Source organism: Gobio gobio, assembly GCF_949357685.1.
Source record: "Gobio gobio genome assembly, chromosome: 3".
Taxonomy (NCBI): Eukaryota; Metazoa; Chordata; class Actinopteri; order Cypriniformes; family Gobionidae; genus Gobio; species Gobio gobio.
The window spans coordinates 5,593,059-5,618,058 of record NC_137099.1 but is presented as its reverse complement, the minus strand read 5'-3'; the positions used below and the strand labels follow the sequence as shown (position 1 = coordinate 5,618,058).

At 38.7% G+C, this 25,000-nt stretch overlaps 1 protein-coding gene across 1 annotated transcript in view; it reads right to left on the bottom strand.

Annotated features, from left to right (window-relative positions):
* farp1 (FERM, RhoGEF (ARHGEF) and pleckstrin domain protein 1 (chondrocyte-derived)) overlaps positions 1-25,000 on the bottom strand; it is a 134,768-nt gene that overhangs the window by 20,921 nt on the left and 88,847 nt on the right. Inside the window, exons 6-16 of the mRNA XM_079811946.1 lie at positions 22,973-23,070; positions 19,920-20,034; positions 18,496-18,643; positions 18,211-18,306; positions 17,881-18,047; positions 17,588-17,656; positions 15,974-16,049; positions 15,475-15,673; positions 10,332-10,519; positions 5,789-5,878; positions 118-251 (exon numbers count right to left, since the gene is read on the bottom strand). Coding sequence (XP_079668072.1) covers positions 118-251; positions 5,789-5,878; positions 10,332-10,519; positions 15,475-15,673; positions 15,974-16,049; positions 17,588-17,656; positions 17,881-18,047; positions 18,211-18,306; positions 18,496-18,643; positions 19,920-20,034; positions 22,973-23,070 — 1,380 coding nt within the window. The remainder of the gene's footprint in view (positions 1-117; positions 252-5,788; positions 5,879-10,331; positions 10,520-15,474; positions 15,674-15,973; positions 16,050-17,587; positions 17,657-17,880; positions 18,048-18,210; positions 18,307-18,495; positions 18,644-19,919; positions 20,035-22,972; positions 23,071-25,000) is intronic.

Here is a 25,000-nt window from a genome sequence, read left to right as displayed (position 1 = left end):
TAAACTACTGTGACACATTGAGGAGTGTGTCTGTTATGATTGGCACAGGTTGTACACATTCCTGACACCAACACACACACACACACACACACACACACCTCTATCTGAAATACGCACCACTGAGCCAGTCGCTGCTCCACGTCTTTCAGGAAGGTCTCGTGGAATTTGTACACCGGTTCGAAATTGGCAAATATGAGATTTCTCAAGGAATCCGCCATGGCCTCATCCTTCCCGATGGACTTCTGAAAGGACTGAAATCACATGGAAAAGGAAGAGAAACATAAGAACCGGGATTATCAGCGATGCTTTCATGCACCAAAAACAGTTATAAAATCATTAAAATCATTTTCCACTTTCTCTTGTTTTTGCTGCAGTACCTTTTAAGACTTTTTTGGATAAACTGAGAAGCGTGATTATTTTTGGTTTGTTTCAAACAGAGATCATGATTCCTGTACAATTCTGAACAAAAAACTAAACAAAATAACATGTCATTTACATTTAGGCTCTGACAAAATGTTAATTGCTGCAGTCTATTTAAAACATTTAATTACTCTGAATTAATTATGTTTGTGAATGATTCAATGACATTAAGACTTCACTTGTTTCATTACTGGATGAATCAGCATTTTTGAACAAATCTCTTGAATGAATGATTCAATGACTCACTCATAAAGACTTCACTTGTTTCATGACTGGATTAATCAGCGTTTTTGAAAGAATCTCTTGAATGAATGATTCAATGACTCACTCGTGAAGACTTCACTTGTTTCATTACTGGATGAATCAGCATTTTTGAACAAATCTCTAGAATGAATGATTCAATGACTCACTCATAAATACTTCACTTGCTTCATTACTTAATGAATCAGAACTTTAGAACAAATCTCTTGAATAAATGATTCAATGACTCACTCATAAAGACTTCACTTGCTTCATTACTTAATGAATCAGCACTTTTGAACAAATCTCTTGAATGAATGATTCAATGACTCACTCATAAAGACTTCACTTGCTTCCTTACTGAATGAATCAGCACTTTTGAACGAATCTATTGAATTAATGATTCAATGACTCACTCATCAAGACTTCACTTGCTTCATTACTGAATGAATCAGCACTTTTGAACGAATCTATTGAATTAATGATTCAATGACTCACTCATTAAGACCTCACTTGCTTCATTACTGAATGAATCAGCACTTTTGAACGAATCTCTTGAATGAATGATTCAATGACTCACTCATAAAGACTTCACTTGTTTCATGACTGGATTAATCAGCGTTTTTGAAAGAATCTCTTGAATGAATGATTCAATGACTCACTCATTAAGACTTCACTTGCTTCCTTACTGAATGAATCAGCACTTTTGAACGAATCTATTGAATTAATGATTCAATGACTCACTCATTAAGACTTCACTTGCTTCATTACTGAATGAAACAGCACTTTTGAACGAATCTATTGAACTAATGATTCAATGACTCACTCAAAGACCTCTCTTGCTTCATTACTGAATGAATCAGCACTTTTGAACAAATCTCTTGAATGAACGATTCAATGACTCATAAAGACTTCACTTGTTTTGTCAATGGATGAATCCTTTTCTATAAACAAATCCCTTGAATTAATGATTCAATGACAAACTCATAAAGACTGAATCAGTGTTTTTTAAACTAATCTCTTGAATTAAGGATTCAATTACAAATACATTTTTAACAGTCACTTGTCTCCACCTACTGGACTGGTGTAAAGATTTAATTGATACAATCGTTATTTGAAGCGTCAAGTCACTTTCAAAAGGTGATTTGCTAGCATAGTGTTTTCATCCGAACTATACACTTTTATCCTAGTTCTTCTGTGATAATATGAATATTTGTAACAGAAATAATGATACTGTGTGGTTTAAAAAACAAAGGCAAATTGTTGTCATTTAGGAATGAGATTGCATGGGTGTTTGAATCGAGATTGATTAATCATTAAAATGACTACTAAATGGCTACTAAATAGGTGTTGATATGTAAATGTGGGTGGTCATATGTTAATGAGCTCATTGTGCTGTCTTTTTCCACAACCACAATGTTCTGGATGAGCTGTGGAGGAACGTCTACTTCATCAAACTCTTTCAAAATCAAGTTTCCATGAAATGACCCTTTACAGTTAATGGAGGAGCACATCAATCCTTTGAAGCCTTTGTAGACATTTTCCACCGTCATCGCATCAAACATGAAATCACACATTCTAAAACCATTTGACTACTTCATACAGATCCAAACATGAACAGATGAGCAGCCGTGGGCATTTCCACAGACAGTGTGATGACTATCTCAAACAGACTCTGACGTGATGACTGAAGAATCCCTGAATAAAGAGTCTTTGTCTCCTCATTCTCATGTTCTGGATCCTGAAAGACTTGTCCATCAGGACTGCAGACCTTACACAAAATGTATTGTGATTCTATACCATTTTGATTAACAGGCAACCACCTATCACCCTAGCAACCATCAGAAAAAGGCATAGCAATGCCCTACTCAACACCAGGACCAAAAAAGTTCTGTGTACTGGAACACCCTAGCTTTGTAGTGCCGCACACTTCACAGGCTTCACACACTTTAAAGATGGCTGTGTCGAGATCTAGAAGGTGTTTAAACTGTTGAACAGATGCAGCTGTAATAACGTGAGCAGACGGGTGGGTGGGAGTGGAAGTCTGGGATTCAAACAGCAGCCTCAGATCTCAAAGCCAAAAGGAAATATTTATGAGACGTGTAAACGTGTCGCCCTGTTGCTTCTTTCCTCTACCTTGTAAGACATCAAAGAGACACGGTACACCACCGACGTACAGACAGGAGGAGGCAAACAGCAAAAGAACAATGACTACTCCTTATCTTCAATTCTCCAGTCAACCTTTCATTTGTAAATGAATAAAGACATGTACTCTCAAACGTCCTAATTTATTTATTTTGTTTAGTGTAACATCGTGTTAACATTCCTAAAGGATGTCAAAAAATAATATATATATATATACACACACACACAGGTGCTGGTCATATAATTAGAATATCATCAAAAAGTTGATTTATTTCACTAATTCCATTCAAAAAGTGAAACTTGTATATTATATTAATTCATTACACACAGACTGATATATTTCAAATGTTTATTTCTTTTAATTTTGATGATTAAAACTGACAACTAATGAAAATCCCAAATTCAGTATCTCATAAAATTAGAATATTACTTAAGACCAATAAGAAAGAAAGGTTTTTTAGAAATCTTGGCCAACTGAAAAGTATGAGCATGTACAGCACTCAATACTTAATTGGGGCTCCTTTTGCCTGAATTACTGCAGCAATGCCGCGGCATGAGGAGATCAGTCTGTGGCACTGCTCAGGTGTTATGAGAACCCAGGTTGCTCTGATAGTGGCCTTCAGCTCTTCTGCATTGTTGGGTCTGGCATATCACATCTTCCTCTTCACTTAAGGTTAAGGTCAGGCGAGATTGCCGGCCAATTAAGATCAGGGATACCATGGTCCTTAAACCAGGTACTGGTTGCTTTGAAACTGTGCAAGTCCTGTTGGAAAATGAAATCTGCATCTCCATAAAGTTGGTCAGCAGCAGGAAGCATGAAGTGCTCTAAAACTTCCTGGTATACAGCTGCGTTGACCTTGGACCTCAGAAAACACAGTGAACCAACACCTGCAGATGACATGGCACCCCAAACCATCACTGACTGTGGAAACTTTACACTGGACCTCAAGCAACGTGGATTGTGTGCCTCTCCTCTCTTCCTCCAGACTCTGGGATCCGGATTTCCAAAGGAAATGCAAAATTTACTTTCATCAGAGAACATAATTTTGGACCACTTTTTTTCCTTTTTGTCTTTAGCCCAGGCGAGATGCTTCTGACGCTGTCTGTTGTTCAAGAGTGGCTTGACACAAGGAATGCGACAGCTGAAACCCATGTCTTGCATACGTCTGTGTGTAGTGGTTCTTGAAGCACTGATTCCAGCTCCAGTCCACTCTTTGTGAATCTTCTCCATATTTTTGAATGGGTTTTGTTTCGCAATCCTCTCCAGGGTGTGGTTATCCCTATTGCTTGTACACTTTTTTCTACCACATCTTTTCCTTCCCTTCGCCTCTCTATTAATGTGCTTGGACACAGAGCTCTGTGAACAGCCAGCCTCTTTTGCAATGACCTTTTGTGTCTTGCCCTCCCTGTGCAAAGTGTCAATTGTCGCCTTTTGGACAACTGTCAAGTCAGCAATGTTCCCCATGATTGTGTTGCCTACAGAACTAGACTGAGAGACCATTTAAAGGCCTTTGCAGGTGTTTTGAGTTAAATAGCTGATAAGAGTGTGGCACCAGGTGTCTTCAATATTGAACCTTTTCACAATATTCTAATTTTCTGAGATACTGAATTTGGGATTTTCCTTAGTTGTCTGTTATAATCATCAAAATGAAAAGAAATAAACGTTTGAAATGATCAGTCTGTGTGTAATGAATTAATATAATATACAAGTTTCACTTTTTTAATGGAATTAGTGAAATAAATCAACTTTTTGATGATATTCTAATTATATGACCAGCACCTGTATATATATATATGTATGTATGTATGTATGTATGTATGTATGTATGTATGTATGTATGTATATATATATATATATATATACATACAGACTTTCATGTGTGCACAAGAAACTTTTTGAATAGTTTCTTACGAGAGACTATTGTACGATCACGAGAGACTATCGCATGCGCTCTAGAAACTATTGCTTGCTCATGAGAAATGCCGAGCAACACCCTAGCAACAACTTATTAACACTCTAGCAACCAACTAACCAAAGAAAATGTAGCAACTGCCTAGCAACACTCACAGTACCTTAGCAACTGCCTTGCAACCTTTAGTACATGGGGGGGGGGGGGGGGGGTCACGCAAACAGAACACCGTAAAAACTGCCTAGCAAGAGCAACAGTCTTCCACCCTTGTTAGCAGCATATACTCACTTTTTTTCAGACAATGTAATAATATTTTGTCTGCCCGTGAAACTGGGGTAAGAGAAAGTAGTTTTAAAAATAATGCAAAATGTAAATAACAGCAAAAGTCACAGCAGGAATGTCCCAGATAATCCATTAGAGTTTGAGTGAGGATTTAAAGGGTTAGTTCACCAAACAATAAAAATTCTGTCATTAATTTCTTACCCTCATGTTGTTCGACACCCGTCAGACCTCCGTTCATCTTCAGAACACAAATGAAGATATTTTAGTTGAAATCTGATGGCTCTGAAAGGCCTCCATTGGCACAATGGCACGGTTCACTCTCAAGACCCTTAAAAGGTACTAAAGACGTCGTTACAAAGTCCATCTCACTACAGTGGTTCTACAATAACTTTATGGAGTGACGAGAATAGTTTTTGCGCGCAAAAAAACCCTAAATAACGACTTATATAGTGATGACACGGCATCATGAAGCTTCGAAGCGTTATGAATCAGTGAGTCGAATGATGATTCGGATCGCGTGTCAAACCTCCAAACTGCTGAAATTTGCCGATCCAAACTGCTGAATCGACTCACTGATTCATAACTAAATTCATAACAGATTTCAACTAAAATATCTTCATTTGTGTTCTGAAGATGAACGGAGGTCTGACGGGTGTCGAACGACATGAGGGTGAGAAATTAATGACAGAATTTTCATTTTTGGGTGAACTAACCCTTTAATGTTGACACAGAGGAAGACCACATACATCCTGAAAACACACAGAGCACATGAGCGAGTATTACAGTCTTACCACAGTGATGACCTCCAGATCCTTCAGGTACGTTCTCTCTGTGGTCAGGAGCTCTTTGGCAATGAAGTACGCTTTATCAGTCGGGAACCTCTGTGAGCAGGACAGAGGGACAAAAAGAGAAATTCAATTAAATTAAATCAAATTAGTGCTGTTAATAGTACTAATTATTTGCACAATTTTCTGTAATTAATCATGATTAATCGCACCTAACATTACATTTTTTAAATATTATGTTGGAATACTTTCACATTGAATCTCCAAAATAAACGTAAATAACAAAGACGATATATTTTTAATGGCATCTTTTTACTAAGCACTATAAATGAAAGCCAGTATCACTGACACCAATACTAATATCTCTATTAAATGGATTTCCCCACCCTCAATTTTAGACATTAATTACAGCCATTCAACATTACAGTATAATTGAAAGCTATCAATTTTAACATTTAATAGGCTTTAAAAAAATATAACAATTTTAATTTAAGTGAACTTAAAACAATCCTCACATAAACCCGTTGTAATAAATGTAACATTTAGCTTTGCCTTTAAAATATGAGGGAAAACACAAGGGTTTTTTCAGGTCCAGATGTTTAACTGCCAGCAAAAAAAATATGTTTTTGTTGTTTTTGACCCATGTAACCTTGTAAACAGTAGTCTTCCAGGTATATATATACAGAAAATGAATAAGCAAATACTGCACAGTACTCACTTCATAAACGATAAATTGAATATAGATGAATCCTGGGTTTTGCAGTGCATTGTGGGACTTTAGAAAGCGAACGTATCAGTGCACTGGAAGGATTGTGTGATTGAGACATCCCTTAAAATGGCAGACTCCCTGATCAGTGCCCTGACTACTGAACTAGGAAGCTGATTGAGACGCACCCCTTAATTTTCACTGAAACAGGAAGACAGGGCGGGGCATATCAAGCAGCCCCTCCCCTTTTTATAAACAGCCAATAGCGTTTAGTTTATATCGCAGCCGTTGAGCTCGGTAAAGTCACAGTTTCCTCTTAATCTCTAACCGTTTCTCCTCCTAATCTCCTCCATTTATCTTTCAAATACAGCATTCTGTGCAGAACCTGATCTTTACTTAATATCCTAATGATTTTTTGGCATAACATTTTTTTGGATAATTTTGACCCATACAATGTATTGTTGGCTATTGCCACAAATATACCCGTGCGACTTATGACTGGTGTTGTGCTCCAGGGTCACAGATTTGATCCTCACTTATTTCTGTCACTTACAGAGCGACGTCTAAAAGTAAAACTCTCACTGTTCACTGAGCCGCTCACTCTGCCGCTACATAATCTGCCCTAAATAGACAGGAATTTAGGCTGCGTTTATCTAGGTCTCCTATTCTGAGGCATCCACAGAGACACTGGACGAAAAAGCAGTGGCACTTGTGATGAGAAAACAGCCTTTCCACTTCTCATGATAACCTTAATTTGTCTAGAGCACCTTCAATTCAAGTACAGTGAAATGTTAAGAGGAAATTAGCCGAGGGTCCTAGAAATCGACTGTTGTGTTAATGAACCTGAAGGTTGAATTGGCTGACAAAAACAATTACAGGGTCCAAATGTATCTTTTTGCCATAGAAAAAAGAAACTAGCTGGCCTTAAGTATATATTCGCAAGAAAACACAAGACAACTAGTGGCAATATATTGGTCAGGCACATTTATCAGCCAATATTTGATTTTTATGAGTGCATTTTGAGTAAATACCGAGTAAAATAAAGCTCTCCAGTTAATTTCAGTGATCCTTTTTGCATGTGCACGTTTTATTTATTTAATGCCATATCAGCATCAGTTGTACAAATTAAAACAACCATAATAAAACTTCAATAAATACAATTAAATAGAATAATTGAACAATATCTTTCTTTTCTGAACACATACCCAATTATGAAAGGGTGTGCACACTTATGCAGTTAGTTATTACATTTTTTTTCTTTTTTTCTCTGAAATGTGCCACTTTCGCTTCAGAGACATTGCATAGGTTGTCATTTTTTTATTAGACGTGCAAAAGTTCTTGCCATGATTTGTCTACATCACAAAAACCAGCTGTTTTACCAGGGGTGTGTAGACTTTTAATGATAGTATATTATATAGCAGGGGTGTCCAAACGCAGTCCTGAAGAGTTTAGCTCCAACTTGCCTTGAAAGGTTTCCAGTAAGAAATCCGTAACTACTTACTACATAGTAGGTGAAAAACAGTATGTGACAAAAGAAGCGTGTCTGAATTCACAGTACTCATAAAATAGAAGGCAAAAAGTACCCAGATGACCTACTACTTCTGGTGAGATAGACATTTTACTATCCCACGGGCCACGAGAGATGATTTGTGAATGGCAGTGAAGCGACGCAGCTGACGCTGGTAGGTCACATGATAAAGACAACATGGAGAATGTAGTACGTCCGGATTACATTCATACTACACACACTCATACTGTATAGAACATACTTTTTTAGCTGTCGTTAAAGGGTTAGTTCACCCAAAAATTATGTCAAACCCTCATGTCAAACCCGTAAGACCTTCGTTCATCTTCAGAACACAAATGAAGATATTTCAGATGAAATCCGAGAGCTCTCTGACCCCTCCATAGACAGCAACACAATGGCCACTTTCAAGGTCCAGAAAGGTAGTAAAGACATCATTAAAATAGTCCATGTGACTCCAGTGGTTCAACCCTAATGCTATGAAGAGACGAGAAGAGTGACACCAAAAGAGAAGTATTTTGTCACTTCATAACATTAAGGTTGAACCACTGGAGTCACATGGACTATTTTAATGATGTCTTTACTTCATTTCTGGAGCTTGAAAGTGTCAATTAAATGGCTGTATATGGAGGGGTCAGAAAGCTCTCGGATTTCATCAGAAATATCATCATTTGTGTTCTGAAGATGAACGAAAGTTTGACATGAGGGTGAGGAATTAAATGACAGAATGTTCAACTTTGGGTGAACAAACTCTTTAAATAATTACTTGTTCAAAATAAGTACTTACTCAAGAGAATATGTGATTTCGAGACGCATCTGATGAGGTGGTTCAGGTGTGTTTAACTGGGGTTGGAGCTGGACACCCCTGTTTTATAGTATATCGCCAGGGCTTGACATTTAACACCCGCCAACCGGGTGGATATATATATTATATACACCAATCAGGCAAATTCGCCGTGGGATTGTTGGTAATATTGTGCATAATTTGACTCATTCCCACAGAGTTTGTTCTCACACCCTAAGTGCACGGATATAAAGCCGCCTCTCAGCACTAAATAGAGTTATTTTTCGCTTATTGTGCGCAGTCAAAAACACACACAATAATGTCAAAATGCCGGTCTTGGCGAGTATTCACGTAAACACAGTCAGTTCTGTTTTAAGTGAAAGTAAACAGTTGAGAAAGAAAATGCATGTGTAACAGCGTAATGGGTCTTAAAGTGACAGCAGCCTAATATACCTGCACACAAATTATGAGATAATATTAAAAATATCTATAAGAAAACTTGATTGAGAAAACGTGAAAACTTTTCTTTTTATAAGGAAAGCCATTGAAAATGCTGAGTAGATTCCGATTCTGATTCTTATCGATTCCTAATTTAGATTCCAAAAAACCTTAGATATCATTCACATTTATTATTAGGCTATTATTGCAAAGTATTTCATTGCAGCTGAATACCATGAACAAAAATCAACAGGCTAGCAACTTTTCCCTATGGTTTAAAAATACCATAGCAAAAAAAAAAAAAACCTAATATAAATTTCAAGCATTATGAAAGACAACCCTCAGTAATTAAAAAAACAACAAATAATCAAATGAGCAATTGCACAAATAAATACAATTGAACAAAGATATGATTGAAACATTTTCAGGTCGGTACAGAAACCGTAATCAAATGTAAAATAACACTGCACTTTATTGATAAAAATATAGGCTTTACATTACAAATATAGTTTAAAGTTATTCCGTCTAGAACAACGAGTACATTTTCTCATCTTTTGTTGTTTGATTAACGTTATCATAGAGACGGCATCAAGAAAATCTGCCGTCAACGACATAACCGACTGTGTTTACGAGAGTATTTTGACATTTTTGTGTGTATTTGTCCATTCGCGTGCGGTGCAAAAAGACGAGGAAGAGAACTTTATCACGCACTATTCATTCACTATGAGAAGCCGTTCTGTGTGCATGTGTGTGTGTGTCTACAGCAGAGAAAACATTGCTCGCGTTATTATATATTACAATAAAATGCGCAAACAGTAACGATAAGCGGAATCGAAATGCGCATTTCTTATCGAATCATCAGTTCTGGGCAATTTGGAACCGGTTCTAAAATGGAACCGGTTCTCGATACCCTTCCCTAGTGGCTAATAACTTTGGAAAACCACTAGCCACAGTAGCTGGTAAGCAAAATGTCAAGCCCTGTTTATAACATTATTGCTGAAAACCAATCACTATCATTAGCGAGGATGGTGCTTATCATCTCTATATCAACACTATTCCCTCCCTCCCTTCCTTCCTCCCGCCCCAAAAGACAAACCTTCCTCCGAACCTCGTCCTCGTCGTCTGTGCGGACGAAGCCGGCCTCGGTCAGTAAAGGGGTGGTGAGAGGAGACGGCTGCCGTCCATCTGGACTCTGGCCGAGGCTGAGACTCTGTTTCTGGCCATTTACCATCACCCTGCCTGCAGACGGTGACTCGCTGTGCTGAGGGCTCCTGGAAACTGGACCTACAGGAGAACAGGCAGGTCATGCCAGAGCCTTGAAGTAATGCAGACTTGGTTATCAAATAGCAATGGATTAGTTGGACTTACTGCACTTAGTAAATGCAATCGAATACAAAGGTATAATAACATGCAGTAAAACTACCCTGCTGAAAAAGCAGCCAAGCAAGCATTTAGACCAACAGTTTTACCAAAAACTGCATGGATATGATGGTCCAACCAATTCATGCCAGTTTAAGCTGGTCTTTTCTGCAGGGTAGTTTTGGCATTTGTATCCGTAACACTACTAGTTAAGATTCTGGATTTATCAAGATCACTGCCAAGTGGTGAAGCTGCACAGCACATTGTGTTTAGAAATGGACTACGGCTGACAGCGCCACATCGGGATCCAGACATGAGTTAGTCACACCATCCCAGTCTGGGATTTCCGCCTGAGGACACTGCCGAGATACATAACACACTCCCTGGGTGATGGGGAGGGGAACATGTTTCATCTTCAGACCACTACATTCACTACACAAGTACATTCAAATACTTGCCCAACAACGTTTCGTGTCCCCATGCCTTGGCACGAATGGGATGCGACATGCGAACCGGGACATTTCAAATGCACCGAGTGTCCACAGCGCAGCCATTATTGAGGAAGATGGAAGAGCCGCAAATCTGGTGACAAAGGCCTCGTGGTGGCACGCACACATGCAAAACAAACAACTAGAACGACTACGGCTACTCTACCACAAGACAAGACACACGAGGGGGGCGCTAACATCTAAGGGTGACCGTCAGGCATCGGAGTAAACATCTGGAGTCCCGCTTCACAAGTACCAAGTTTTATTGCTACTAATACACATTCATTTACAATGTTAAAGTGTTCCAGAAATGAATGAGACAAGGGAAGAGTACTCAAAAGGGTTTGGAGTAGTAAAAAAACCAACAGACATCAATCATACAGAACCAGAGAAAATCTTGCAACTTTAGAATTTTAGAAAGGATTTCCAACAGGGAGGAATAGTTAAAAAGGCTAACAGGTGTGATCTTTCCATTGCTTACCTGGTTATTCGATACAGTCTAGATGTTTTGTAAACACATACACTTATGGTTAATTGTTTTGCATATGCGCCACAGTGATAGCACTGTTAATTATGAGTAAGTATTGTAAGTACAGTGACAATATATCACACAAACATATCTTTTCGTGTACCTCAGCAACGTACAAAAATCAGGAGGAATCACAGGTTGAAAAAGAGTGAATCATTCAATACTGCTAGGATACTCTGGTAAAACCTAAAAGAAAGTTAAATCACATTTTAGTGTAACTTACAAAAAGCTAGGAATGCTACTTTGGTCGCTGACAATGATAAATTACAGATCATTGGGAACGCTGGGAGAGTGAAGATTATATACATTCAACAGTGGCGTAAACTAACGCTTTCCAATAAATATCGTCAATGCTTTCTTTTCATGTAACGGGCCCAAAAAATGCAGTGGTCCTGCAAATGGCTTCACAAACACTTCCGAAAACGTTTCACTGACATGCAAAAGTAAAGAATACTTCTCAAAAGAACCGGAAATGTTGGCATTTGGAAAAAAAGAAAATATTATATTGTGAAACTTATACTATGCAAGTATGTGAGTGCAAATGCTTTCCCTAATTCATCAGAACACAATAAGCAAAGTAGCCTGGCTCTGCCCTCCTACGTACTTCCGCTCAATTTTCATTTTCCTTCAGTTCTCCGTCTGGGATTGCGGTATATTCTCTGGTTTTCTCCGCTCAAATTTTTACCCGGTCCAATCAGCGAACAGAGGGAGTGAATCCGAAATCGCCCCCTAAACCCTCAATCACTATACCCTATGTTATCCACTAATGTAGGAGTGAATGAAAACGAGTGTGTGAAGTCGGACAGCCACTGTGTGTACATCGGCTGTACACTCGTTATTGCGGTGCAATGTGGGATTGAATGAGTGCACTCAATAACGTCCACTATAGTTTCGGACACAACTACAAATGGCTGTCCCTTCAAATAATGCCCTATTTAAGGGTTTAGGGGGCGATTTCGGATTCAGCGGTTTGAGATGACATGCGTCACGACCAAGCGTTAGCGATTGGTTATGGCAGATACAGAGTGGCTCTGGGAAGATCCAATAGTTTTAAACTTCAACAGAGTTCCCGCCTTCAAGGAAGTTAACTCTTGTCAATGGAGAGTGGCCAGACTCTCTGTACAAATGATTTAGTCTGGTAGAACCAGCCTATGAGCAAAGAGCGAAAGTGCAAAAGCGTCTGGATAAAAGGTCCAATAGAACATAAGTTGAAGGACATTTTGAACAGCTCTTGGAAACCTTCCTAATCTTTTCAGACTTCACATGCTGAGCCTCAAAACAAGTTTCTTACTCCGAGTCTGTCCAAATCTCACCTACATCCATCTCCACTTCAAAAGACCACTGCATTTTAATGGGCCCATGTCAATGTCAAAGTCTTTCACAACAGGACAGGGCAGCAAAATGCTGGAGACAAGGAGAGGTTGACATGCTTCCAGAGGAGAGGGAAAAAAGACAAGGTGAGGCATTCCAGAGATTCATGCTGCAAGAACAGTGCTGACATTGGGCAGGAGACGTCTTAAGAGCAATGCAACCTGAGCACAGGTTAATATACTCAGAAATCGAGTGAACATCAAGCATTGCAAACGCACCGCAGACAGATGACATTGATGAGGCGTGCCAGAGATTCAGCAATTTGCTTAGGAAAAAAGAAATAAAGCAGCGAAGCAAAACAAAATAATATGAGATCTTTGCAATGCCGTATTTTTTTTAAGGAGTGATGCATGCTGGGAAATGGGCAAGCAAACATGACAATGCCACCAGATCGGCACCCCAAGTACAAACACCAAAGACACAGGAAACTTCTACCAGTTCCCAAAAAACACAAGGAGACAATAACAAAGCTTGCTTATCTCATGTTTCATCTACAAAATCTCTTAATTTATCTAATATACCACACACCACCAAAGCAGTATTATCTATTTATATGACAATACAAGCTTAGTTCAAGTTTATTCACAAGTTATCCATTGGAAAATTAAAAGATGCAACTGTAAACCAGCTAGCCTAGCTGTGACAGTCAAAGCCACACAATAGTGATTTTATATATTGCTATCGCATAACAACATTAGCTGACATAAGTCTCTGAAAGCTATGGCTAACAGAGAAGTATTTACAGATTAAGTAAAGGTATGGCATCTTTCAGTATTTTTGTAATTCTTTCATTCTACAAGACTGATAAAGAAGAAATATGTCACAATGTTAAACGTTTGGCAATACTCATGACTAATCAACCGGTTAGCAGTAATATGGGTAACTTTTTTAGCTGTCTAATTACGGTTGCAGAGGGGCTACAAAATTTCCAGTAAATTTCCAGAAACTTTCCCCCCAGATTTTGGAAAGTTTCCAAAAATTCCAAACGTTTCTGGAAACTTTGCAACCCTAATTCAAATCAGCTTTCATTCTCTACAACAGACATGGCACTTTGCAATCAATCTGAAGTTAATCTTCAAAGAGTAATAGTTATGAATATTAACATATTTGAAATATTAAAGTATTTCCTTTAGGCAGAACACGGTCTTCTTCCTAAACAATCCAAATATTGCCATCATAACTTCCTCTTGTTCATCTTGAAATGTCAATTAGTGCCACTACATACAATTACCAAACACTGCCCGTATCAGCCAAACACATAGCAGTGCCCCAATTGGTTAATGCTATTTCAGGCCATACTAGCGGCACAGGAACTACACAACGCACCTTTAGGTATCTTGACTGGGCCTCCAAGTAGCAAAATGGGTGTATAGTCAACCAACAACCAGGCACACTTCATCTTCTCTAGCAGTTAAAGCACTGCTCCCCGTCCTCATCATTGATGGGATAACTGTAGCCATCTTCTCCACCTTGGCCCTCGTCCTCTAATTGGAGACTGCCAAAGGAGAACTTGTTTCGGGGCATAGGGGAGGAATTGGCTGCCCCAGGGTTTCCGTAGACTAGGGGCTGACTGAAAGAGTTGCTGCCAGCATCTGACTCTGTATCACTAGACTCCGTCCCACTACTAGTGGAACCATCGATCATATGAACTGGGCTACTGTGGTCGTTAGCACTCAGTCGGCTTCCATAGAGTCGCTGGACATTGGTGGACCGAGCTTGGCTAGGTGCTCCAAACCCGTTAGCAGCAACACGCCGCTCTAGGGCGGCCATGCGTTCAGCCCTTGAGACCACCGATCGCGGCTCATTGGCGGGGGTTGAACTCAACTGGCTCAGAATCATGGGGTCAGTGTCGGAACGGTTGCGCATGCCGTTTTGGAGTTTCTGCAAGTGTGGGGATCGACTGACAATTGGGGAGTAGCTCCCATAATGTTGAGCCTCGCTGCCGGATCGGCCATTGGTAAGGTAATGGCTGCCGTCATCCCAGCGGCGACGGCCACTATAGCCGATCTGCTCTGAAGGGTTCACGGAGTTGGTTTTCTGGAAACTGCTCATCACCGGACTACAGTTTGCACTCCGGGAACCAACTATGCGACCGGAAGGTGACACCAGACCACGTCTATCCATACCTTGAAACAATTCATCCACCAAAGTACTGCTCAGGGGTAGAGCGCGTGGTGATCCGTTACCACAAAACGACCCATTAGACAATTGACTACCACTGAAGGTGTCTGAACTCTGCACCAACCGATGGGTGATCAAAGGAGACTCCCTAAATCTAGACTTGCTTGCCCCTTGTCCATTGTGCTGACCGTTTCCATAACCATTACTCTTGGTCGTTCTACGGCCGGTTGGCTCAACCTCATCATTGTCATGTGTGTGGGAGTGAGACCTGGTGACGCGGCCTTTGACCACATCATATTCGCTATCTATGTCACTGCAGTCGATGTAAGGTATCGAGGAGTTGCTACCCTTGGCAGCATGCGATGCTAGACCTGTGCTCAGATGCTCGGCCTGCTGCTTGGATGGGGACGGCTTTAATCGAGCATCTGCCTCATCATGGGTCCCGTTTCGGCATCCGTTGGTCTGTGAGGTTAGGCTCCCAGTGTAACGCTGGAGAGACGGGTTTTCAACAGTCACTTGGGTGCGCCCAAGAGGCGAGTCCGCCTGCTGTCCTGAAGCACTGGCATTGCTCTGCAACATGGACAATGCAAAGATGTGAGAATGAAGAGGATGAGAGGCATAAATGTACATTTCAACAAGAAAATGCAAGCCATTTAAAATACCAGGATTAAAGTTACCAGAGGCAGAGCAAGTCATTACAATTTGGTGGAAAATGTACTTTGAAAAAACTTGCAAAGATGAAACGTTCAAGACAAGACCAGTAATGTGTATTAAGAAAGTGATCGGGGGTCAATTCTGATGCTGACTTTAAGCTTGCATAATATGGGTTATTTGAATGCATGTAAAGTTTTAAAGTTAGATTACACTCACCTCTCCTTGACCCTCAGTACTCATCCTGGCTGGGAATGCAGAAAGATCACTGTTGGACTGAATTTTACTGCGTTTCCTGATGATGGAAGATTGGAAACAATTAGCAAGGAGTTTTTCCAAGGGGATCTCCTCACTAGGTTCAAAATGGGCCCCTATTTCCACTCAGCATGTGGATTTTGGCTGAATGGATTACTGTATGATAATGTAAAGGCCTTGACTACTGAGCAGGGATTACAATGATACTGCTAAACAACAACTAGATTTTTACATCTATCCTTTGTAACAAATCCTTCCCTCGCGGGTCAAAATGACCCGAAGCTCTAAAATAAGATTTTTTTGGGGGGTTCGGAAAGCTTATTTAATTTCATTTTGATAATATTTTTTTCTTTTTTAATGCAATTTTTTGTTATTTTTCATTTGATTTACCTTTAAATGACTAGGTTTTATCAATAAATAATAAATGAATAATAATTTAAGCGCATTCTTTCAACTTAAATTAAAAAAAGCACCATTTCATGCATAACCCTGTAAATTCAGTTCAAAATATCTCACAATGGGTGACTCTGTCGACTTCTTTTTTTTTTTTTATTAATAAATATAACATGATATTTCATGATTCTAGTCACTAGACGCCCTTATAGCTCTATATGGAGACCATGAGCTGTTCCGCTGGGTCCTAAAGTAAGTTTCATTCAGATTGTTTTCATCAGTACTCAGCATGTTCTAGAGTCTCATGCCTTCATTTGTGTGTGTGTTCATTCTGGATTGTGCCAGATTTTTTTATATTTTTTTGGCAAATAAAATTAAATCCTCACATTCCATTCATTCCTAATCGGGTCAAAATGACCAGTGAGGGAAAGATTTGTTTTTCATTTCAACCACATAAACTGTATGTGTGTGTGTGTGTGTGTGTGTGTGTGTGTGTGTGTGTGTGTGTGTGTGTGTGTGTGTGTGTGTGTGTGTGTGTGTGTGTGTGTGTGTGTGTGTGTGTGTGTGTGTGTGTGTGTGTGTGTGTGTGTGTTCCAAGTTCAAATGAGACAAAACTTTGATGAACTCTTGATTTTTATTAAAAAAATTACAAATTAATTTCGGGTGACCGAAGGACCCGAGGGAAGCATGCATGATGTTAGGGTGATGTGGGTAGTTGCTAAGGCATTGCTAAGTGGGTTCCCAGGTGGTTTCTAGGATGCTTTGGGAGATCTTTAGGGCATGTGTAGGTGGTTACTAGAGCATTGCTAGATGCTTTTTGCTAGGTCCTTCTTGGTGGCTTAATGGTTACTAGTCAAAAGAAGCCCCAAGTCTCTGGCATTAAAAAAAAAAAAAAAAACCTTTTAGCCTGTCTGATAGTCCACCTGGTGAAAATGCTAAATGGAGACATATTTATGTGGCTTGAATGGAATATGGATAAATCCTCTTGAAAAAAGTGTGCCGTGTAAATGAGGCGTGGTGTTTATGAATGCATAATTTGGTTTATTTCAATAAAGGTTCTTGGGAAATAGATAACTGCACGCATGCTCCGCCTTTCTCATTTGGTGTGTTGACTGTTTTGGAGGGAAATGAAATGCAGCAGAAAGGTAGTGACATTTAGACAAAAGGTCAACAGAGAAATCTCACCTTTCAAATGGAACCTTTTTGAATTCGGAGTCCTTCACATAATCAATCACCTGCCTTTGTGTACGGCCACTGATGACAGATGACAGACAGGTTCAACAACAAAAGAAAGAAAGAAGCAGAAAACATGCATGCCAAAACATGAACCATATGGCAAGAACCGAGACCTTCTTGCACTCTGATTATTTAGCAAATACATGCAGAATATATTCATGTAGTTACAGAGGTAATCTCTGAAATGTACCTTAACGGTAAAGTTAATTTTTGAAGATGTTCTGAACTGCACAATTTCTTACCTGAACCGGAAGGAGGAACCCCTGGTGAACAAAACCGGTTTGGGCTTGGGCTTGGGTTCTTCGAACAGGCGGAAAAAGGCATGGTACTCCACACAAATCTTCCAGAACACCTTGCAGCAATCCCTGCTTCCCATCATGAACTCCAGAGTATCCTGACAGTTGCTCTGCTATAGAGAACAGAGACAGAACATTGTGTCTTATTTGAAACACCTAAATTAGAGGGCAAACGGACAGAAAATGATTTATGCAAGTACCAAAAGTTATATGTGATTCCAGGATATTGCTATAAAATAAATTAATCCAACGGAAAAATGATGAGAGAGCACTTACATTTAAGTCAGGTCGTAGTTTTATGAGAAAACGCTTCCTCTTGAAGCTCAGCTTGCGCACTTTAGACCAGTTGAAAGCATTTATTTTGGTGTGTGCCTTTAGAATCATATAAAAAGACATAAAAGTGCATTCAGGGAGAATTTAAGACAAGAAAACTTCAATAAAAGCAGAAATGAGTTAGTGTCTTTGCTCCGGGATAAACCTCATCACTCGGCTCCTATTGCTACAATGGGTGAAACTTTAAAAAGTATGCTTCTTTATTTAGAGAAAACTCTGAAAACTTACTTGAAAAACCAGCACACCGGAATGAGCCACGGCGAGGCTGAGCTTCGTACCCTCTCGATCCTTCGCCGGATGAAGACGCACTCCGTACATCTCAAGTCTTCGTGCAATCTCCAAAAGCTGGTAATCCGATTCAGCTGGTGTTTGGCCGCTGTGGAAAAGTTAAATTGTACAAAATTAAGCTAAAACATTAGACTGGGTAAACCCAGCCTGATCTGCCGGAGATTTGATTTGGCCCTGCAGCTCAGGCTGGAAACCTGTACATTAATTTATCCTGCTTCTGTCACAAATTTCGCGGGGACCAATCACAGACTGACTTATCCACCTGAGGCTCTATTGGAGGGTTTAACACGATGACGGATAGAGAAGCGGTGGATCGATGCCCGTTGATCACGCCTCTTGTAGTCTGATTGGTTGAAGGACTATCCAATCATGTACAGAGTCATTTAAACTATGCCCGTTGATCACGCCTCTTGTAATCTGATTGGTTGAAGGACTATCCAATCGTGTACAGAGTCATTTGAACTATGCCCGTTGATCACGCCTCTTGTAGTCTGATTGGTTGAAGGACTATCCAATCGTGTACAGAGTCATTTGAACTATGCCCGTTGATCACGCCTCTTGTAATCTGATAGGTTCAAGGACTATCCAATAGCGTACAGTCATTTGAACTATGCTCGTTGATCACGCCTCTTGTGGTCTGATTGGTTGAAGGACTATCCAATCGCGTACAGTCATTTGAACTATGCCTGTTGATCATGCCTCTTGTGGTCTGATTGGTTGAAGGACTATCCAATCGTGTACAGAGTCATTTGAACTATGCCCGTTGATCATGCCTCTTGTGGTCTGATTGGTTGAAGGACTATCCAATCGTGTACAGAGTCATTTGAACTATGCCCGTTGATCACAACTCTTGTGCAGTAGAAAATACAGAGCAGACTCCCCAGACTAATGTTCAATCTTAAATTGCGCTTGGTCTGGTGATAGCCAGACAACCAAAACATATGTTTGTGAGAAGAATCTCTACAAGTTTGTTTGATAGATAAATAAGCTTGAGTACGACCTCAACATTCTGTGCATGATTTCAAGGAACAGAACATTTATAATTAAAACCTGCTCAGTGATAAATATCTGACAGTATACCGCACCTCCTAAATTAAAGTGGTTTGAACTTTAAATGTCAAAGCGATCAACAAATTGTACACAATTACCAACTCCCTGAACAGTCTGTTTAATCAGCAAAGAACTAAATAGAGGGAATTTTGCTCCTTCATAAGAAACTCCTTCATAAGTGCCGATAAACTCACTGCTCATTTAATGCTGATGTTAACTTTGCTTTCAGATGGACCGTATTGCATTAAAACCCAAGCATGCTTTAAACCAAATGACTGGTTTGACATCACTGTGAGTCATGAATTCACACTCACACGTGTTTCCGATGGTATTCAATGATCTTGTCCATCAATGTGTCCTGCTCTGGAATGTACTTGTTGTTGAGTAGATGTTGTTTACATTGAACCTCGTCAAAGTCTCCAATCTCAGCTGTAACCATAGAAACAGAGACACATTTTATATGCACCTTTTTTATATATGACACATATATAGATACATATATACATACAGGTGCATGTGTGTATGTATGCATGTATGTGTGTATGCGTGTATGTATGCATGTATGTATGCGTGTATGTGTGAATGTGTGTATGTATGTATGCGTGTATGTATGTGTGTGTGTATGTATGCATATATGTATGTGTATGTATGTGTGTATGCGTGTATTTATGCATGTATGTATGTATGCATGTATGTAAGCGTGTATGTATGTGTGTATGCATGTATGTATGTATGTATGTATGTATTTGTGAATGTGTGTATGTATGCATGCATGTGTGTATGCGTGTATGTGTGTATGTATGTATGCATATATGTATGTGTATGTATGTGTGTATGCGTGTATGTGTGTATGTGTGAATGTGTGTATGTATGTATGCATGTATGTATGTGTGTATGTATGTATGCATATATGTATGTGTATGTATGTGTGTATGCGTGTATTTATGCATGTATGTATGTATGCATGTATGTATGTGTGTATTTGTGTGTGTATGTATGTATGTGTATGTATGTATGTATGTATGTATGTATGTGTGTATGTATGTGTATGTATGTATGCATGTATGTATAATAATAATTATAATTATAATAATTAATAATAATAATAATTAATAATAATTAATAATAATAATAATTTGTTACATTTATATATAGCGCTTTTTCTAGGCACTCAAAGGGCTTTACATATAGAAGGGGGAATCTCCTCAACCACCACCAATGTGCAGCACCACCTGGATGATGCGACGGCAGCCATATTGCGCCAGAACGCCCATCACACACCAGCTGATTGGTGGAGAGGAGACAGAGTGATGAAGCCAATCTGTATATGGGAATGATTAGGAGGCCATGATGGACAGGGGCCAATGGGCAAATTTGGCCAGGATGCCGGGGTTACACCCCTACTCTTTATCGAAGGACATCCTGGGATTTTTAATGACCACAGAGAGTCAGGACCTCGGTTTAACGTCTCATCCGAAGGACGGACGTAACCATAGAAACAGGTTTGCATGTTTGCATGCGTGTATGCGTGTTAGTGTGTATGCATATATGTGTGTATGCATGTATGTACGAATGCGTGTATGTGTGTATGCATGTATGCGTGTATGTATGTACGTATGCGTGTATGTGTGTATGCATGTATGCGTGTATGTATGTATGTATGCGTGTATGTGTGTATGCATGTATGCGTGTATGTGTGTATGTATGTATGTATGCGTGTATGTGTGTATGCATGTATGCGTGTATGTATGTATGTATGCGTGTATGTGTGTATGCATGTATGCGTGTATGTGTGTATGTATGTATGTATGCGTGTATGTGTGTATGCATGTATGCATGTATGTATGTATGTATGCGTGTATGTGTGTATGCATGTATGCGTGTATGTGTGTATGTATGTATGTATGCGTGTATGTGTGTATGCATGTATGCGTGTATGTGTGTATGCATGTATGCGTGTATGTGTGTATGTATGTATGTATGCGTGTATGTGTGTATGCATGTATGCGTGTATGTATGTATGTATGCGTTTATGTGTGTATGCATGTATGCGTGTATGTATGTACGTATGCGTGTATGTGTGTATGCATGTATGCGTGTATGTATGTATGTATGCGTGTATGTATGTATGCATGTATGCATGTATGCGTGTATGTGTGTATGCATGTATGCGTGTATGTATGTATGTATGCGTGTATGTATGTATGTATGCGTGTATGTATGTATGCATGTATGCGTGTATGTATGTATGTATGTGTATGCGTGTATGTGTGTATGCATGTATGTATGTATGCATGTATGTATGCGTGTATGTATGCATGTATGTATGTATGTGTATGCGTGTATGTATGTCTGAACGCATGTACGTGTACATGTATGTTCGTACGTATGTATGTGTGTATGCATACAGGCACATATACTGTACATATACACAATGTTAATGCCAGTCTATATGTAACAAATTGTTTTAATACGGTTACAAAAAGGAAAAAAAGGTTAATTTAAAATAAAAGATCATTTTAAAATGAATTATTTTAATATATTAAATTATTTTAAAATTTAATTTCAATAGATTCACTGCTATTATATGAGCTTTACGTTTATTTATGTTGTTTTATTAATTGGTTTAGACTTTTTTTTGTACCACTGGTCAGTCTCTTGATTATGATGCTATTCTAGTCCTTATTTATGCTCAACAGTGGTTTCCATAGCAACTAACCAGTCTGTGATTATGTGATGTGGAAGCAAAGCATGTTTGACATGATCTGAACATGGTTTTGCATGAGCGACAACACAGAGAATAATCTGATCCGTCCCCCCGATGACAGCGCCATCATTGAAATAAACCATCAGGAATTCTGCCGGAGCATTAGCTTAACAACGCAAAGTCTACGGCAAGATTAATGAACTAAAACACACACTGCTTTGTGTTAATAACACCCGACGTATTGTGTTCAATGCATCTATTGTCCTAAACACAATTCTTGACCTATTTTCATCTCCCTGGAGCAGACGTGTGTGTGTGTGTGTGTGTGTTTGATTGCGTTTGACTGTATGGACTGTGCCAAAATCATCAAACTGAATCCAATGAGTGCAAGATGACCATATCGACCAAACAATAAAACACTTATTACTGCAATATAATTACTGTAATAGCATGCAATGTATTATGCGTTTATTCAAAATACAATTATTGACCTACTTTTAGTTAACTATCGACTAAATCTCACTTTCTAATATACTTTAGAGGCAAATGCACAAATTAAACCATACATTGTATTTCGTAAAGTATCATGGATAAAATTAAATCTTTGTCAGAGTGAATATTTACACCCCTAGTGCTGGCAAAAGGTCTGGTGTGTCTTACACTGCACTATATGAGCCACCAGCAGGGCGGCGCTGCTTTCATTACAGGTCAAACGTCCACATGCCAGGTCAAGCTTGATCTGCAAGGCGAAAAGATACCTGTCGGCAGAGAGAAGGACATCATTAGACCTCATTATCAAAGAGACGGAATCAGAATGACGGACAGGAAATCAATGTGAAGGTTTCAGTGCAGTGACAGACACGTATTGACTGAATTACAGCCGATTTAATGCATGCAACAATTACATAGTTTGACGTTAGCAAGGTAACAAGGTGTTTTAGGTAAGAGCATACATTTTTAATTCAGTGTAACTTTTTAAATCCATATTCTCTGGTATTTCCATGAAACAGATGAGGGAAGTGCTGGTGTTTGAAGGTTAGCCTCACTTCAGTCATGCTTTAATAGCATCTTCTCATGACGCTAAGTGCAGCCGTGAACTATAAAGAGACGCTGTAATTGAGTTTGGCAGCGTTTGTCTCTCAGTATGTCCATCTGTTATTGTGCGGCTGCCAAACACATTTACTGAACCACAACACAATCATTATTCACAACAGGACTCACGGCTCAACTATAAGGATATTTTCTGCTGGTCCAGTCGGACCATACTCCATATTTCTGTACTTGCCTTGTCAATATTTTACTTAAAATAACTATTGAAATATTTGTGTGTGTCAGAAGGAAATTATCATTATTATTTTTTTTAATTATGTTATATTTAGTGCTGTCAAATCGATTAATCACGATTAATCGCATATAACATAAAAGTTTGTAAATATTATATATATTAGGAATGCACAATATATCGGCCACTATATCGGCTGATATATGTTAATTTTGAATGTTATCGTTATCAGCCCGATAAGAATATTTGGTCGATATATTAAAGCCAATAAATAATGCATTATTTCCTTCAGCTGAGACACTTCAGATGTGTGTGTGTGTGTGTGGGTTCATGTATGTATTCATATACACACACACACACATATATATTATACATTTACGAACTTTTATGTTAGATGCAATTAATCGTGATTAATCTACCTAACTAGAGAAAACACAGGCTTTTGTCTTCCCTTTTGCCAAATAGGTTGGAAAACTTCAACACCCATAATGCACTGGGCCTGTTGCCGTCCAAGGCCACACCCACCAGAGTCTAACACCTCCTTGCTTTAGTAGGAAATACTTCTTAGCAAACATTTTAGTCATAATGGTGTGGACTTGTATTGTTCCCCGGTGCAAGAATTCACAGAGTAAACGCTTAGCGAGAGTGAGTTACTTTCAGTTTGCAGTGAAGGATCCAGCGATGGAAAAAAGCAGTGTTTTAGGCCAAACGGAAGGTAATATTTTGTCATAATGTTACATTTTTACCATAATGCTGTTTAAAGAGTAGACAAAGTACGGTACACTTTTTTTGTGATGAACGTATCACAATAACTGTATGTATGTGTGTATTCATTTACATTACAAAGCCATGTATGTCTATTTAATGGTCGCGGGTGCGGGCTGGGGCGGGCCAAATAATTTCATAAAAGCGGGACCCATCACTAGTGGGCAACAAAAATGAGGAGGTATAATCTATAGTTTTCACGGATGACCAATTTTGACTTTTTCTAGCAAATAATAATAACAGCGGGATGAAAATTGTCAAAGTTTAACTCTTTACACTTTATATAAAAACTAAATAATAATAATATAAACATGTTATTTTCTTAAGCTATAATATAAATTAAGCTTAAATGATATACATAAGATAACCAAAATATCAGGATAATATGATATAATATAACAAATATAATATAATTAACATAATATAATAAATATAATATAATTAACATAACATAAGATAATGAATATAATATAATAAACGTGCTATAATATTTTATTTAGCTCTAATATAAATTAAGCTGAAATAATATACATTAAATAAAAACAGGAATATAATATTATAATTAATTATTAATATAATATAATTAATATAATATAATATAATATAATATAATTAATATAATATAATATAATATAATATAA